This window comes from Parasteatoda tepidariorum, chromosome 2 (genome assembly GCF_043381705.1).
Source record: "Parasteatoda tepidariorum isolate YZ-2023 chromosome 2, CAS_Ptep_4.0, whole genome shotgun sequence".
Taxonomy (NCBI): domain Eukaryota; kingdom Metazoa; phylum Arthropoda; class Arachnida; order Araneae; family Theridiidae; genus Parasteatoda; species Parasteatoda tepidariorum.
The window spans coordinates 6945002-6964520 of record NC_092205.1 but is presented as its reverse complement, the minus strand read 5'-3'; the positions used below and the strand labels follow the sequence as shown (position 1 = coordinate 6964520).

At 27.0% G+C, this 19519-nt stretch overlaps 1 protein-coding gene across 2 annotated transcripts; it reads left to right on the top strand.

Annotated features, from left to right (window-relative positions):
• The first annotated feature begins 1400 nt into the window (after window positions 1-1400).
• On the top strand, window positions 1401-18622 carry LOC107453336 (enoyl-CoA delta isomerase 1, mitochondrial). Of its 2 annotated transcripts, none has more exons than XM_043051384.2 (7): window positions 1401-1922; window positions 9111-9235; window positions 12517-12663; window positions 15713-15814; window positions 15912-15931; window positions 16646-16827; window positions 17826-18622. In XM_043051384.2, exons 1-7 carry the CDS (start codon window positions 1799-1801, stop codon window positions 17990-17992), a joined length of 867 nt encoding a protein of 288 aa, XP_042907318.1. In that variant the 5' UTR covers window positions 1401-1798; the 3' UTR covers window positions 17993-18622. The 2 variants fall into 2 exon arrangements, with proteins under 2 accessions (XP_042907318.1, XP_042907319.1); XM_043051385.2 differs by having other exon boundaries at window positions 1451-1548.
• The last annotated feature ends 897 nt before the right edge of the window (window positions 18623-19519 follow it).

Here is a 19519-nt window from a genome sequence, read left to right as displayed (position 1 = left end):
TTTTGGTTCTCACTAGCATAAAAGTANAAAAATTCTACATACGCCACCGTATATATATATATATATATATATGCTTTATGTCTTCAAATGTTTAACTCGTCAATTTCGAATTTTGAAGTAACTAACTAGCCTATTGACGGATAACTAAATAGCCTTTATATTGATAATCATCAAAATAAAGAAAAAACCATTGTCCCTTTTTTGAAATTTCTAATTTGTTTCGGAGTTCTAATTAGTTTGCTCGAGCAAATTAAATTTTAAAATTTTCGGCGTTTTCTTATAGAATCTTGAAAGGTTAACAAAAAATAAATGTTTTTCTTTTCCTTTCTTTTCGACATTGTCTGGACGCATTGAATCCCAAATGTTCTCTTTTCATTATTAAAAAAAAAGAAGGAAAAAAAAGGATTATTTTAAAGAGTTTAGATTCCAGAATTTTCGATTCGATATTCGATGAGATTTGCTGACCAATAAATTATTTGTTTTTCAGTTCACGGATAGTGAAAAATTATGTCTTCATTTTAGCTGCGAATTTATTAATTTTTTATGTTTGTTTCTGAAATGGGTGCATTTATTATTTTATTTATTGACTAGAATTACAAAGTATATAATTGTTAAGACAGCATATATTGGTAGAAAAAAAATTAACGTGTTTTGAAAACATAAGTATCAAAATAGCATACATTTTTGAAGCAAATGAATTACATTCTTTTTTATACTTTATTCTATAAACAGTACGCTTTTTTTCATTATGGTTCAAATCTATTCCCTTAGCTGTTAGTAAATTTGATTTTATTACTAATTAGACTTTTAGAAATATGATTGTTTGTTTACTTTATATTAGACAAATCATAATTTTTTTTAGATGTCAACACTTGCACATTTTTAAGTTTTATCAGCACCTAAAACCACGAAGATTATTAGATACTTTATATACGTTTAAATTAGCTTAGTATAATGGTGCGCGAGAACATTTCAAATCAAATTTATTAAATAAGATAACAAGGTATAAATTTTTCCACCACTTTAATTATAAAGTTAAACTCTCTTGGGGGGATAAGAAAAGTTGGCAGCTATGTAATTTATTCTTCTTGAGAGCTGCTCTTGATGTTTTTTTTATTTTATGTCAGAAGATATACAGGCACTCATTTATGATTCAGTCAAATTGTTAATTTCGCATTCGGCAAAATTAGAATTTCCCTCTCCCAAAAATATAAGTTCGAGCAGCTCCCCTGCCCTTTGCATTCGTCTGGATACGACAATAGTCAATTTTATGAAAGTATGAGAAAAAATAGTGAAAATATATGCACATTTAACATCCCTATTATCACTACACTTGATAGCGATTAAGAAATCAATACGACAGTTATTCAAACACATTTTCTTTATGAAGCACATGATCAATGACGTATCATAATGGTGACGTAATTGCAGTCCTTTCGATATTATTTCTAAAATGTATTTTTTCCCTGGTAAATTAGGTTTAAGTGTAGTTCAAGTCAATCAAGTGTTTTCTGGAAGAAAAGTGTTATGGATACGTTAAATATGCTCGTAAAATGCAATTTAAATTACGATTTGTTTGTATTGTGACAGTTTTTGTTTGTTTTAGTATATTGCTACAAATTAAAACGCTGCCATGATAATAGAATGGGTTGAGACAGAAGAATTCATTCCAAGTTTCGACTTCCATTTTTATCTCATATTTCGGTTTTTATCCTCAATTACTGTAATTCCCTAACATTTTTTTATTTGTTTCATCCTCAATTAAAACATCTACTTGGTTATCGCTCACTTAAATAAAATGTCTTATGTCTTCCGCTCTTTTCACACATTTTTAAAGCCAATTATGTCAAATATACGGAATAATTGTTTTAACGGTATTAAAACTAAAAATTTTATAAAAGTTGTTGACAATGAGGATAAAAGTGAGTACTTGCATTTTGACCTTATAAAGTTTAAAATTTTTTAAAAAATTTTTTAGATTTTGTAGATTTATGTTTAATTTGAAAGGTTTGTTTTAAATGCTTACTGTCCATTTTCTTATATTCTATTCTATTATTGAATGCTCATCTATCTATAATGTTTATTGTATGTTCAAATTCGTAACTATATCAATTTCAGAGATTCAACTAAGCTATTTAATTAAAAGTTTTATTTATTGTTGAGGGTGGTATTATTAATTATTATTTTATGTTATATTCTGTATGTGAGCACAATCATCAGGCATATTTTATTTTCAATGATTCCATTTCTAATTTTGAATTAATGAATTTCTATTATTTAGTAATTAAGCACACTTGTCAAACTGAGGGAATTCAATACACTACATAAAAGTTTATTGTGATACATTTTTAATGAGATAAACTAATTTATAGCAAAGGTAACTGAAAAGCACATTGAGTTGAATAACACTTCATTAAAAATATTATTTAAAAATTTAAAATATCTTTTGTTGAAAAATGTATGTTAAAATTTTTATAGTATGCAATTTTCTGTATTTTTTATTTGCACATATTTTTTAGTTGGTTTTTAATGAACAGGGGTCTGTTTAGAAGAAATTTGGGTCCGTTAACGGACCCTTCACAAAATATCTTTTCATAAAAACGAACCCTTCACAAAATATTTTAACTTAAAAACGGACCCTTCACAAAATGATTTTTCTTATAATCGGACCTTTCACAAATTTGTTTATCTTCATTATTATTTTGTTAATCGACTAAACCCTTCTCAGGGCAGAAAACAAGAAAGATGAATGTAGACGAACTAAGTTTTGTCTTTGGCAGACGATTCTTCTATTATTCGTCCGAAATGAATATTCTACTTTCAGCAGTATAGGCTAAATACCAAATATTTGTATGTTGCATCTCTAATTTAGAAGCAGCAATTGTTGTTCATATTTAAAAATTTACATTTTTTTATTATAATTTTACAGTGCAGAGCATAATCTTGTATATCTTTACAATTTGAAAACTCCTTGAAAAAGTTTTTTTTTGCAATAACGGACCCTATTTTCACAAATTCATAAAAGCGGACCCTGGTTGAAAGAATGTGAGTAATTTTTTCACAATTTCACGAAAAACGGACCTTTCACAAAATGTCTGGACAGACCCCTGATGAAAGACAAATTAATTTTTACTTACTAAAGAAAAGCAATAAAAAAATATGCAATTTTTTTAGATTAAGGCAATGTGGTACTTCGTTCTGTACTTGTTTCTTTTTTAGATTAAGGCAATGTGGTACTTCTCGGCTAGCTGGTGCAAATGAAAAGTCGCTACAAAATGCAGACCTTTGCCAACTTTTTTATTTAATTTTTTAAATTTTTATTTATTTTTAAACGTTGAACAAAACAGATGTTCTCTAAAAAATTAAATAAAAGAAGAAGAAAAAGAAAAAATTAAAACACAATAAGTAGTTGAAGTTTTTGGCTAATTAAAAAGTACCAAAGATGCATAAAAAATTATTGGGTTACTTAGTAATTTACGTAATATGAAAGTAATCAGTACTTTCTCTAGAATCACATAATGTTGGTCGATTACCCTAAACTGGCAATAAAAGAAATTTTCAATGATAAACAGTAAAAATTTGTTAATAATGGAATATATTTTAAATTTTTTATTTATTTACTACTATTTATTTATTTTTTGTTTTCTTTACTAAAGTATTAACTTATTTTTTTGATCTTTGTGATTTCTAAACTTATAAATTATTGATATTTATTATTTATGAGGCAGAGTCAACTTCTTGAATGGTTGCCTATATTCACACAGGTGTTTGTTGGAGGATACTTTTTATTTTTTAGAGTTTGGCAGCACTAATAACGAAAGCACACAATTACCTGGAATTCATTTCTAGTACTGTTGGCAAAGTGAATTTTTCTTTTGTCAAATTTTGAAATGTCTTCTTTAGAGCAGCATGCAAACATTAAATTTTGCATTTTGCTCAAAAAATCCCCTGAGATGCTCGAAATGCCGAACAAAGTGTGTGTAGCAAAATGATGCTGATGCCATTAAAAAACGGATGTGTACGAATGGCATAAGCGTTTTTGTGAAGGTTACACAAACATCAAAGATGATCATCCGACTAGACATCCCTCCTTTTCCACCGCAGATAAAAACGTTGAGCATGTAGAAGAAATCGTGCATGCGGACAAACAAATAGTCATTGCTATTGCTTCTGAACTTTTGCATAGCAGTGTTCACAGCATTCTTTATGGAAGATTCAAATTTGGATTATGCTTGTTTGATCATAGTTCCAAAATTGTTATCATTTGAACAAAAATGAGTGTGAGTGAATGTGTGCCAGAATTTGATTGACACGGCTGATGAAGATCACAGCCTCTTGAAGAAAATTTTAACAGGTGAGGAAGCATTAGCTTTCCTTATGACCCTCAGACAAAATGCCAGCCATGGGGATGGAAAGCAAAAACATCAAGGAAAAAAAATTCTCACTTGGCCGAGATCCGAGGAAAGTGATGCTGAAGGGTTTATTGATTACGAGGGTGTCATTCACAGCGGATTTATTCCTAAAGGGTAAACTATCAATAAAGAATTTTATCTGAAGATCCACTACAAGAGGCAATCAGTTGAAAATGATCTGAAAAATGGGCAACAAAGGACTGCTTTCTTTTGTATGACAATACTCCACCACATCACGCTCTGATTGTGGAGAAGCACCTAAACAGACATAGTAGGTAAAAATCCGCTTGTGCTAGGTTGGAAGACCTAGCACCAGTGGACTTTACCCTTCTTCCTCGGTCGAAAATGAAATCGAAGGGATGTTGTGTTGTGGCTTCAGATGATTTGATCAAAAATGTGTAAAGTAAAATTATTGTTCTTGTTTTTGGTAATTTGTAATTGACTATTCCGGCTTTTTGACTCGACCTTGTATTTTCATGCCAGGTGTGGTGTGGCTAAATCAAAAGGGGGGGTGACTAACATTAAGTCAAATTAAGATTAAATAAAATTTAGATGCTAATTATGTAAAGGCCGAGAAGGTATAAATGGTGAACAGTGGAAGTGGGTGCAAATATTAAGGTAAGCGCAACAAAGGAGCATGCTGAAAAAAAAAAGGAAGAGAAAACAACTTATACTGTAAAATTACTCACCAAATACATTCTTTAAGATGCAAAATACTATTTATTTCATAATTGAAGGCATTATAAAAAAAACTGGACATGTTAGCAAACATGCCAACAAAAAGAAATCGGCTTCAGCCGAGCACAGAGACAAATATACAGCACAGTTGAAAACAAAGCAACGACTGACTATTTCTTCGTTATGAAGATAGGGGAGAAAACTCTCGCCAAAAAAATTAAACTTTTGCGAATAACCATTCNTTGCATAGCAGTGTTCACAGCATTCTTTATGAAGATTCAAATATGGATTATGCTTGTTTGATCATAGTTCCAAAATTGTTATCATTTGAACAAAAATAAGTGTGAGTGAACGTGTGCCAGAATTTGATTGACACGGCTGATGAAGATCACAGCCTCTTGAAGAAAATCTTAACAGGTGAGGAAGCATTAGCTTTCTTTACGACTCTCAGACAAAATGTCAGCCATGGGGATGGAAAACAAAAACATCAAGGAAAAAAAATTCTCACTTGGCCGAGATCCGAGGGAAAGTGATGCTGAAGGGTTTATTGATTATGAGGGTGTCATTCGCAGCGGATTTATTCCTAAAGGCTAAACTATCAATAAAGAATTTTATCTGAAGATCCACTACACGAGGCAATCAGTTGAAAATGATCTGAAAAATGGGCAACAAAGGATTGCTTTCTTTTGTATAACAATACTCCACCACATCACGCTCTGATTGTGGAGAAGCACCTAAACAGACATAGTAGGTAAAAATCCGCTTGTGCTAGGTTGGAAGAATAAGGGTATTCCAGAGTGGAACACCCTCCTTATTCTTTAAACCTAGCACCAGTGGACTTTAACCTTCTTCCTCGGCCGAAAATGAAATTGAAGGGATGTTGTGTTGTGGCTTCAGATGATTTGATCAAAAATGTGTAAAGTAAAATTATTGTTCTTGTTTTTGGTAATTTGTAATTGACTATTCCCGCTTTTTGACTCTACCTTGTATTTTCATGCCAGGCATTTTCAGTAGTAATGTATTTTAAGCAGGGTATCATCTGTTATACAGGAAATCCTTATAATAGATGAAATCATTATGGGAAGTTACAAAAGTTAATGGAAGATTCACAAATAATTTTGAAAATTTTGTGGCAATACAAATAGTATATAGATATTTATTTGCGTACTGCAATAACCTAAGTTACTTATGCTTATTCCCTCATTTTAATAAATTTTTGGGGGGCTTATCTTTTATTAAATTATTTTTACAATGTGGTTTTGGTATCCTTATCAATTATCTTTCATGGTATCCTTATCAATTTATCATCCAAGGAATATAAGACCATTTTACTTAAAAGAAATATGATTATCTCTAGTCTCTGAACTAATTTCTTGTTATTTTGCGATTAATTTATTTAATACAATTCATAAATAATAATTTTAATAATAAAATGTAAGTTATCTCTCAAGTTTTGAACAATTTGTATGCTAATTCTACTATTTAGAGAAATTTATAGATTTTTGAAAAAAATTAACAATTGAAAAAATTTGTGCCTTTACTAATCCTACTTATAATAAAATAAATAATACTGATAATTGCTTCTTTTTTTTTAAAATTCCAACTTTGGTGATAATGTAGTGGAAGGTCTTGAGGACATTGAACTATAAAAACAAAGCTTTACTTTTTATAGAATTTATTGTTACAAGGATCATTTTATATATTTGTGAATTTACCTACTAAGTATGACAGCGATATTAGTCTTGAACAGATTAACCATAAAATAGTTTTAATAAGCAAGTATCTAGAAGCATAAAAATATCCACTTGAGTATTTATTATTTGCAGAAAAAACAACTTACATTTTCTAAAGTAATAGAATTTATAACAAGCAAATTTATTAATTTCGGTTTTTAGCTTTAAAAATTGTAATCTCTTAACAAATAATAAAACAAATAATGTAAAAAGCTAGTTGTTTTTAGTTGAAGAAGCTTCTTTGTTGCAATTTTCATTGCTCGCATCTGAAAATATATTTTTTTTTACGAAAAACTGTGGTTTATAGAATTTTGTTGCATCCATATTCTACTGACTTTGCAGGGAAATAAATTAGCATCTGTGTTTAAGATGAGAAAAAAAATGATGAATTGAATGAGTTGTCTACTCAGAGATGACTTCCCGAGTGGCCGACTCAAAATCAATAACATCTTGCCGAATTGGCCTTTTTAAATTCTCAGCAAGTGTGTTTTGTTTTTTCCTAATGAAAAGCGCCCATTCTCGTATTAATGCACTTTTAAAGGGCGTCATGCAAAAAACATCTGCTGGCTGCGGATGACTTGTGCACCTTGTTATAATTAAAACTAAATCTGTGTCCAGACTTTTTAGTTTTTCAGAAAGCCTTATGAATTGAGGCTTGATCCAAGATAATTAATCTCCGAATGCCATCCTTACTCGGACCCCAAATTCTCATTAGTAGTCTACTTTCCAAAAAGGTTATACATTATTCATCCGTTGAGAAAGCAGGTAACCTTAACGTTATCTGCTATTTTTAGCTCTTTCAGCACACAAGGTGGGTTCAGTCTGTTTTTGTAATATCACATATGTGGGGAAAATCCAGCTGCAGTTGCTCCTAGTAAAACCATAAATCCTCTCTTTTTTACACCCGATGTTAGATATTTTTAAGGTGCTCTTTTCAACAGCATCAATTGTTCGAGCATAAGGGCTGTCAAACCTTACCATGATAAAGTATAAGATCTACGTTTCTTGTACTTTACGGCATATAACTATATTTTATTCTTTAAAAAAATATGGCTTAAATGATGCCATTTGTGGTTTCAAAATAATCATTTAGAAACTTCTGGCTTCCATTGGTTCCTCTTCCCATTGAAATGCCATAACTTTTTCCCCATTGTTTTATGCACATAGACAATGCCTTGAAATCTGATAGTCTAACAGTTGCTATTTTTAAAGCTTCATCTTCTAGCTTTCTATTGGATGCCATTTTCCCTTTCTTTTTCTAAAAATTCGAAGAGGGCATTGTCTAGATCAATGGTTACCAACTGGCGGCCTGCGAACCAAAATATATTAGTTGTCATTTTCTTTGCAGACAATTTTTGTTGAAAATTTATATGGGTTTTAAATGCCTTTACGTTTTATATCTTAACAATTTGATATCTGTTGCATATTAATTGTTTAATACAAAGGTGCACATTAAAGTTATTGTAGCTAGAATTTTTTAATATGCAACTATTTTTAAAAACCCATTTCTTATTTTAATTGTAATTCAATACTTTTGTTTTGTACAGCTTAATAAAAATCTGACCGTAATATATTTATAGTTCCTTCAAATTTAAAAGAGTCCTACATAAAGTTTTGATAAAGTTGCGGCCCGCCATTTGACTGGTGTTTTTAATTGCGACCCCCGGCCTCATGTAAGTTGGAAACCGCTGGTCTAGATCCTCAGATAGAGGTGTTCTGCCAGTGACTAATTTCTTCCATGTTTTTGTCTCATCTCCCACCCCACCTTAAGACTTTCCCCTTTCTTGTTGGTGAGTGTACATGTACATTCAACGCGACCTTGACCTACATGCGGCTTGGAGGAAATGTTGACCACATGTGCAGAGGATTGCAATCTGCTCTCTCTTCCCACCCCCACTTGACTGACTCCTGCATTGACACAATTGATCTGTTACCCAAGACAAATACATATTTGATATCTATAGACTGATTTTTTATTTGTGTCAATAACTCATATTTTCTCTTATTTTGTTTGGAGCGATAAATCCAAATATTCAATGGTTTGCAAAACTTGTAAATGAACCTAATAAAAGCGAACCAAAAAAAGCGTGTTGCAGGAAAAAAAATCAATTAGAAATATTTTCTTAAGTATGGTATAGGAAGATAAAACTTAAAAAAAAAAAATGTTTCTATCGGAAATTTAATTACCCATACTGGTCACGCAAAATGTTTGGTAGTAGTCAGAAATTTGAAAAATAAAGATTTAGCAGAGGCTGTGTTTGAATCAGATTATTATTTTTCTTTCTAGGAACTGCTTTAGTCATTATGCAGAAATTGCCTGTAAATAGTTTAAGTTTGGAGTTCATGGAAGAATTAAGATTGACAATCAAAGAGCTAGAAGAGAGAGAATTTAGAGGTGTGATTATAACTTCTGTAAGTAAGCATTTTTTCAATAATATAAATTTTAGATAATAAAAAGAATGTTATAGGCTTATCAAAGACAAGCATTATTTTTAAACAATAATATTTATTACCATTTATTTAACAAGCATTATTTTAAAACAATGTTTTTCAAAAAATTAGTGTAGACTTAAAAATATGCATTGAAAAGTCTTGCATTTGCACCAAATAACAACTATTTTACTAATTTCTTTGATGTTCAATAAAATCTGATAACTCTTGCTGAATAATTAAGAAAAATAATAACAATAAATCTTACTACCTTTTAAGTTTCAATCCAGTTACAATGAACTCTCGCTACTACAATATCCAGTACAATAACTCCCTTTATTACGATGATGTTTTGTAGTCCCAACGAACTTGTATATGAATTAATGTCCTGCTTCTCTCAATGTTACGACATTCTTTGAAGCAATGAGCCCCTGTAAAACTATTTTTTTTTCTTCAAAATTTCAACTGTATTTTCTCCATTTATTTTTGGTTTTCAATTATTGTAACAAATCTTGTTTTATCTTCTTTTGCCATTTCTTCCATCTTTTCTGGCAAAAGAAGACTCACTGCTGACCAACCCAAGAGCTTCCATTCTTAGAATTGCCTCCCTTATCTCTTAAGAAGTCACAGATTCCTCTCTGATTTCATTTCCTTCATGTTAAAAGCTGATCATGAGTCACAAATGACCACAAGCATCACATTAACACCTGAGAGAGAATTTTTTCCGTAATGGGTGGATGGAGCCCCATTCACAAACGAAAATTATTTTCATGCTTTGGACTCAATGCATGCTTTGTTGGTTGACTTGACAGTCAAAAAAATGAATAAACCAAAAATATCAGATTATTTTCAATAAAATCAGTTTTCAGGTATGTTTATGATCTTATTTTCTGAATTTATTTAAATTGTTTTTAATATTTAACCATAATTAACACTCTACAATTTAATTTATTGCATAATATGTAAGTACATAATATATAAATATATAATATATAAATAGTTAATACATATATTGCATTAAAATTTTTTTAAAAAAAATCTTATTGTGTTCCCAAAGTATATAGGCCCGCGATATAACAATATTATCCCTCTACATCAAAAAATTTATTTGGTCTCCAAAATATTGTTGCAGCAAGGTTTTACTGTATTGCATAGCTTTATAGGTGCTAAACACCAATAGTATTAAAATTTAGTCTTATTTTTTGATATTTATATTTGTTTGTATTAAAGTTGAGTTTCCCTCAAGTAAATTTTTTATTCTAACAAAATTTTTTATTGTTATTTCACATTAAAAAAATTCTCCACGTAAGAAGTAGTCGTCTCCTTATAACAAAATGTTTAGATGCTTATGTTTCTAATTTTTTTTATTTTTGGGCATATATCTTTTTCAATTTTTATTATTATGAAAGTTGGTATATAGGAATAGGTTGGATTATTAGAAGAGAATGAAAGAGTAACAAATATAACTCTAACCAACTTTTGTTTCATGTCCTACAGTTGATGAGATTTTAAACAGTGAAATGAACAACTAACATTGGCTTAAAAAATAACATTGATTCTAAAAATAAATACATGATACCGCCCAAACCATATTGGATTGAATTAGTCTGACCATTTGAAACCATTAACAGAGGTTTCCAAATTGAAGAAAAAATCTTAAAATGAATATGAATGAAAAATATTATTTCACTCTTAAAATGTGAAGATTGCTATGAAAAACTTTGCATAAATGTGTGTACTTTTACTTAAAAAACTTTTACATTTATTTCAGTAAATTAAAAGTTTATTTATTTAAGTAAAATCACACAGGCAAAAAATTTTGTAATAATTTTATAAATAAGTGTGGAAATCTCTTACCACTATATGATGAAATTATTTCTTCAGAAAATTTTGCAAATACAGCAAATAAATTTTGTTAAAAAGTGATTCCACTATATGTATATATTTTTCAGAATAGGAATTTTCCCCCATTGGTATATGCCTATATTTTTTGCAGTAGGTATGAATCTGGAAACATGCTTAATGTAAGATTTGTAAAGTGTTCATCGGTAAAGATTTCGATCATGCAGTATTGTATTTCCTCAAATTTAATAAGTTTTCCTTTATTTTTACTTATTTGTGTAAAGACGTCTTATTTCAAACAATAGATGAATCAGATTTAACATGTTTCCTAAAATTAAAAATCACTAACTAAATTATTTAATTTTGATGTGTTTAAAGTTACATACTCTTAGCCAATGTAGAGTTTTAGTTTAATTTTTAGTTTTAATGTTGGTTAATTTGAATAATTTGATATAAGATTGTTCTTAAGTAAGAAACTGCTTCAGAAGAAATAAGTTTCTCCCAACCCAAGTGGAAGATATAAAAGAAATTTTTGCAAAAATGAAAATGAAATATTAAATCAATTTTTTTAACAGTATAATTGCAATTATTTATTTCCAAGCTATTTAATTTCCAAATTCTATTTAATTAAGTAAGTGAAAAATAAAATTTAACTGGTGAAAAAAACAACCAAATTTAATAAAATTCTTAAAAAATTAAAACAACTGAAGTATTTTGCAAAAATAAGTACAAAATTTTGTAATTATATAAAGAACCATTTTAATTTAAATCAAAATTTATTACTGCAATTTAATTAACAAATCACATATTAAGCAAACACACTACTATGAGTCACATAATAATTTCATTATTTCCAATGGCGTACTAATTTTCATAATCAAATACTACTGAATCAAATACTTATAATTAGATATCCAACCGACTTTTAAGTAATAGGACATATAAATATTAAACTTATGTATAAAATTAAACAAAAGAGTATGAAAATTACTATTTTTTTTGTTGATAAAATTGACGAGAAAAACTTTTTTATCCTTCTTGTACTATATTAAATAATTTCTTAAAATGGAAGTTATTAAAATACTTATTGCTAAATAATTTATTGTTTTTTTTTTTTAGTTTGCTTCATTTGGGGTTTTTTTCCTTTCAGTGTTCTAGAAAAAACTTGCTTCTTTTGAACATACTAATAGTTTATGTTTTTAATTTAGGAATTAAAATATCACAATATTAATATCTCCCATTAATATTGAAACAAAACTGTACAATATTTGTGTGTTTCATTATTTTTATTTTTTTTAAAAATTTCTTTTTTAAATAAGTATGTAAAAATAAGTATGTTAAATAAGTATGTATACTTTAAAGGAGTGTAACGAAAACAAAAAACTTGGATCTTTGATTAGTTGATTTATTATGTTTTTCAGAGTGCACCAACAGTGTTTTCTGCTGGACTGGACCTCACAGAACTTTTTCACCCTGAAGAAAGCCGACTAAGGTCTTTTTGGAGGGCATTGCAAGAATTATGGAAAACTATTTATGTCTCACCTTTAATTACTATAGCTGCTGTAAATGTAAGAAATTAAATTATTGAGTATTTGAATAGTGAGTTCGAAAAATGATATAATCCTGAACAACTGTTGATTAGAAAAAAAAATTATCATTTTTCTAATAATCTTATTAATCTTATCATTTTTCTAAGGAAAATTATCATTTTTCTAATCACACATTTATTTAAAATTGCACGTTTTCCAAACTATGCTTTTTTACAATAAAATTATATTAAAGTTTTTCAACGAAATATTATCTTTCAGGGTGCATAGCATTTTTAAAAAGTGCTTAAAGGTGCTTATTTTCAATTTTCATTTTTTAAAAGCCGTTAAAGGTGCTTTTTTCATTGGGTGTTTTCAAAAAGGGCTTAGTTTTCCCCTTTTCAAAATGAGATTTTTCCTTTACTATGTTGATTTTCGCTTCAAATTATGCAAAAAGACGCAGTTCACATTGTTCTATTCAACGTTTTCATTATTAATTCAACCCCTCTCTATTTCGGCCTGTTGTCAGTCCGTAGCGTACAAAAACGTTTTACATGATTCAAAATGTCATCATTTTTGACAATTGTCAAATGCAAAAAGTTTTTTTTTTTTGTCATGGCGGTTAAAGCAAGATAAAACCGTTTATTGTCAAAAACATTCCAACCCTGCCTAATTATGACGTTTTTTTCAAGTACTTAAAAATATTTTTTGAGTGCTTAAATGGTGCTTATTTTTGTCGAATAATTTGGCTACGCACCCTGTCTTTTAAATGATAAATAATTAAAATGTAATGTACTAATTGTTGGAAAGCAATATCTGAAGTTCATGAATATTGTTAAATACTATCAGAATTAAATCACGTTTTTTTTTAAAACTTGCTCACACTAAATTTATCTATCATAGTTATTTTAAGTTATTACTGTTTATTTTAAAACTATAATCTATTCATATCTTTTATTTACTTACATATTTTACTTCTGATACTCTATTTATGGATTGAAATATATATATTTGCATTTTTGTGCATTATAATTTATTCATATTACTAATCTACATTGTATAATTTTTGGTTTTAAAGCTTTATTGAAACAGAACATTTAATTTTGAGTAGACAACCTCTTGCTATTTTATTTTGTTCTTAAATTAATTGATAATTATATTAATTATAACACAAATTAATTCATTTCAATTCTACACATAATTTCAATCCTGTTCCTAAGTTTAAATGTGTAATAATATCTTTAGATATAAGTTAACTCATATATGATATTCAATTTTGAATTTACAAAATTTCTTTAAAAAAAAAATGAAACTTTTACTTTTAGACAAACAACCTCTGCTACCATTCTTTCTGTATTTTTTCACGTGTTTTATTACTCTGATTACAATTTGTTTTCTATTTCTAATGATTTTACAACATAATAGTTATAAAAAATTATTTTTAATGCAGTGAAACCTCTGTTAAGCGGACATTCATGGGATGAAATTTTTTTTTTTGTTTACGAAAGTTATCCCTTTCTGGAAAAGGTACATTAATAATGAAGGCTGACACCATTTATTGTTTTATATAGTTGCAATCATAAGAAATAATTATATAATCTTTAATAACAATTTGGATTGATATTTATTTAAACTTAACAAAATTATAATATTTTCAGTACAAAAAGAATATATGCAGAAATTGTTATCTATGCACATGCCTTTGTTTTATATTTATCTAGTTGAAAAGAAAGGCATGATAGAAGTTTGTCTTAAGTGGCTGCTTACAATATCTTCATGGTACATTTTAAAATAATTTAGCATTTTTACGAAAATTTCATCCGATTTGGATAGATAAAAATGTTGCAGTTGTTCAATATGAGTTTGAGCATCACGTGAGGTTTTCACTTTTTTTTCCTGAGTATTAGTTTCTTCATATAAAATTTTTTTCTTGATTTTTAAATGGTTTAAACTGAGCTCTTTTATAATTTAATAGTAATTTTATTCTGGGTGTCAATTATTTTGATCAAATTATTAAAAACATATATTTAAGTCACTATTTTCATCACTTGCTTTTTATTAAAAAGAAATCATATTTTTTAAAATCATTAAAAGAATAAAATCAATAATTAAATAATGTTTATGTTTTTAAAAAGATTTTGAGTAGGAAAAGTAAAAGTAGTATTTTTCCAAAATAATAAAATATTTTTAATGCACATTTTATATTTACTAATATGTATGTATACAGACTTTTTGAAAACAATCCAAAGATAAATAATCAAAATATGCAGATGATAAATATTATTAATGTACAATTTATATAATCTTCAACTGAACTGACAGAGAAAATAGGTAATCAATAATATCAATTTCGTCTTTTCTGCCACACTTAATATTATTTTTCTATTACAAGTACAGAATATAATTTTGAACTTAAATGTGTTAGATTTCTCTTTTTAGAAATAGTATTGCAAAGTTGCATCAATTGTAAAGATTTCAATACTTTATTCAAATATTTAATTTTCGACAATTTTTTTAAAAAAAAGAATATGATTTTAATAAAAAATATGATTATTTATTTATTTATTTCATATTTTTAAATCCCGATTATCTTACTGTCTGTATGAAATTTTTTTTTCTCTTTTTGCACATTTATTTGTAAAATTTTAACATTTATTAAAATAAAGTTTCCAAACAGGTTAAATTTCCTGAACAAGGTTTATTCAATTTTTTTTCTTAAAAATAGAAACTGTTTATCTACGCTAACTCTTGCATTTTTTTCCTAACGACATCTTAAAAATGTGATTTTAAAGTTGTTTAAGATATTTTTATTTCATTATTTTATTCTCAATCTAGATTAGAAATAGCTGAATAATCTTTAAAATTACAAAATGTTGCATTTTGGCAGATTTATTTTGAGACAAAACTGCATTAATTTTATGGTTTTTATTTATTTGAAAATTTAAGGTCCTTTTACAAAAAAGTTTTATTCTTTTGAATTGCTCTTATAATATTCAATATTTATTGTATTTATTTTTGTGACAAGAAAGTTATTACAAGTAGTTAAATTAATTATTACGAAAATTAAAATGTATTAACTTTTTTTATTTAGGGGCATGCACCTGCAGGTGGATGTTTGTTATCGCTTAGCTGTGATTACAGTATAATGGTCAAGGCTGAAAACGCAAAGATTGGATTACCTGCAACTAGAATCGTATGTAAAATATTTTGTTTATTGTATCACACCAATGAAGTGTTTAGCAATTTTAATTACAAATTTATAATACTAACTACTTTTTCTTTTATTTCAGGGTATTTTTGCTCCAAAGTGGTTAGTTTCTTTTACCATTGTTAATATATGTGTATTTTAATTCCTATGAAAATGTAACTTTAATTATTCTGTCGATATACGTGTTTTGCTAAAACATTATTTTTGTTTGATTAATTAAAAATCATCTAGAACTGATAGTCTATGCATGTTTGTTAAATAATAATACCGTAATTTCGCAGAGAAATGCCGCTCTGGTATATAAGCTGCGCCCTAAAAAATCATCAAAAAAAAGTTTTTCACTGGATACGCCGCACCATCAGACATGCCACGCCAAATTTAACTATACTAATGCAGGTATTAATTACAGAATTAACACATGCTCTAAATATGCATATATTTATAATTTAAATGGTTAAATAAAAAGCAATAAAAGTATATTGAATATACAAAGAAATAAAAACAATCCTAATATATAAAATAGATTTCAATAAGTAAAATTACGCATTTTCTAATTTTAATTTGAAGCACAAATGTTTAATGGAAGTAAAGAAAACCAAGGATGATAAACTATCCAAAAAGTAATTATTACTTTTTATAACACCTGTTTAGTGTTAAATACATGATATAGTTTTTCATTTATAACCTGATCTTTAATTTTAATATTTTTTATTTGGTCTCTACTTCTCCTGCAGTAAGTAAAGCCTATGATTAGACATGCATGACTTTCATGTGTAACAAATACAAACTGTAATAATTTTGTAAATTTATTTTTAGGTTTGCATCTATGTATATAAATGCCTTAGGATTTCGGAGGGCAGAACATGGGGTAAAATTAGGCTTAGTGTTTTCTCCTGAAGAAGCTTTGAGATATAATATTGTAGATGAGTTAGTAGACTCTGTTGCTGATTTATTACCTAAAGCTGAACAGGAAATGGATGATTGGTTGAAAATTCCGAGTAAGTCTATTTTTTCAATTATTTTTCTAATTTAAAAACCAAATAACTTATTTAACTTTTTTGACTAAATGTTTTGAACTGAGAATCTCATCACTCAGAGATTCATCAATGAATTTTAATTTTTTTTTGTACTTGACTTAGTTTATGGCATCAATCAGCTTATTTAGAATAATTAACATTTATATTTGGCCCTGATTAAAAAATTTTTTCTATGTGGTGATGTTTTAAAATAATATTAATAAAGTTATAATATATTTAAATAATAATAGTTAAAACCAAATGAAATATTATTTTTGTTTTGTTTTTAGAAAGTAATTTAGTGTTTCTGTTTCTTATTGTTAAACTATTTTAAAAGCTTTTTTTTCTTTTTAAATTTTATTTTTATATTACTGCACTATATTTTGATGACTGAATATTTTAATAAATATTTAAGTAAATTTTCCAGTATTTCATTTTTGTCTGTGTCAAGTTAAAATAAACTAATTATGACAAAACAAATCCTACTTTTTTCAATAAAAGAAACCTAGCAATTATAAAATTAGATAAAATTTCTAATTTCTTGAGAATTATTAGAAATACTAAAGTATTATGTTTTTATCTTAATATATACATGTATTATTACAAAAAAATGTAAATTAATTTTAGTAGTTACCTAAATTTTAAAACTTTTACTTCAGATGTAATATATAAAGTTACGACACTTTAAAATTTGGATGTTGAGTAACTTTTTACAAATTATTTGGGGGGAAAATGGAGGAGTGAGGAAGGATTTATTGTTTTATATTATTTATGCTATAAGATTTATTGTTATTTTATAAGATTTATTGTTTTAATATTATTTATGCAACTTTTTTTTGTTTTTAAATCTTAACACTTTTCACTTGTCAACCACTACAATAGGTCAAAATCTTTTTTTCTCAACATATGCAACAAAATAATAATAATAATAATTCTGAAGTTAAAAGCTAAAACTATATTTTGTTATCCTTTTTTTTCAGAATCAGCTTGGTATAAAGCAAAATTGAACTTTCGAAAATCTGAGGTTGATGACTTGAATAGATATCAAGAAGAAGAAATTGAAGAAGTTGTTAAACTTATTTATCTAGAGGAAACTCAAAATAATTTAGCCAAATACTTTGAAAATTTGAAGCATAAAAGTCAGTGAATTTAATTAGATTCATTTTAATCGGATTAAGAATTTGAAATGCTTTTAGTATGAAATTTGAAGTGTAAAAGTTTGTGGATTTAATTATAGATTACCTGCAAAATGATTATGAAGTATGTAATGTAATATTTTAAAAACAAGAAAATAAGAGTACTTTTATTTAACTTAACTTATAAACTTATTCTATTGATGTATGATTTTTCATAAATTTAAAAAAAATTTATTGTCTCATTGTTTACAAAAATATCAAACTAGCCTAAAAATTTATTCTATCCAGGTTTTAGATTCATGTTAATTAAAATTATTTTTTATTATTGTAACTCTGGCCATTGGAAATAAAAAAAAGTATTTGCTATTGTTATTAAGAAATGTAAATTAAGTTGAAAGAAAGCTTCACTCAAATAAAAAGTAATAGGACATTTTATCCTTTCTTATTATTATGTTAAATAAATAACTGGTAGTAAACCCATTTATTTCTAAGTTGCTTTCGGGAGGAGTAAAATATTTGTGACTACCATGGATTATTATTATTATTTATATTTTTTGAAAAAGAACTTGTTTAAAGTGTCTTTTGTGATTAATGATTTTGTATATTTTATTTTAATAACATAATAAATATTTTTAAAAATTTTCTTGTTTAATAAATAAATTGTTTGCTGTTGAAGAACAGATTTTTTTTTTTAAATTTTTTTATTTTTAAAAATGCATTTTATTTTTACATAGTTGTGTTAAGAAATATAATGCCAAAGTTTAGAATCTTTCAAAAATTATTTTTATAGTCTATGTTAAAAACAAAAATCGCATATTATTTTTATAAAATTTTTGTTTAGAATTCCTTCGTGTCATATTTTTGTGCAAAGTGTGTTTGATTGTTGTAAACTGTTATGCATATTGAGAAAACAGATGCTGTTGGTCAATTGGTTAATCAATGTTTTCATTTTATACATGAACAGTTTGAATATTCATCAAGTGCATTATTTTGCCAACTGTGATTCAGGTTATAATATATGAAATCATAGTGTTGTATGAATTTATTTGTTAATGACAAGTGTTTTGCATAAAGAAAAAATTTTAAAATATAAAATAGAATTTTTTTTAAGAATTTTTTATAAATTTCAAAAATAAGTTTATATTTTTATTTATGGGTGTAGTTAATTTTAAAATAGAATTATATTCAAAGAATCAGTCCATATGTCCAAAATTATTTTTAGCATTTTTGATTTATGAAAAACATGTGATAAACAATATAGACAATTTAATAGTTAAAGATTGAAATCCCTTTTTGTTTCCCTACTCTTTCATTTAAGTACATTAATTTGTTATATATATTTTTAAATCATGCTTCATTTTGTGCGATAGTGTCAAGAAATATAACCAGAGTGATTTTTTTTAATTTCAAAAATTGATTAAAAGCTTAAAAAATTATCAAGAACCTGAAATGATGGTCATGAAATCATTATACAAGTGTTTTTTTTAATAGTATTTTTTTATCTGTATAAATTTACTTTATTTAAATTACACTATATA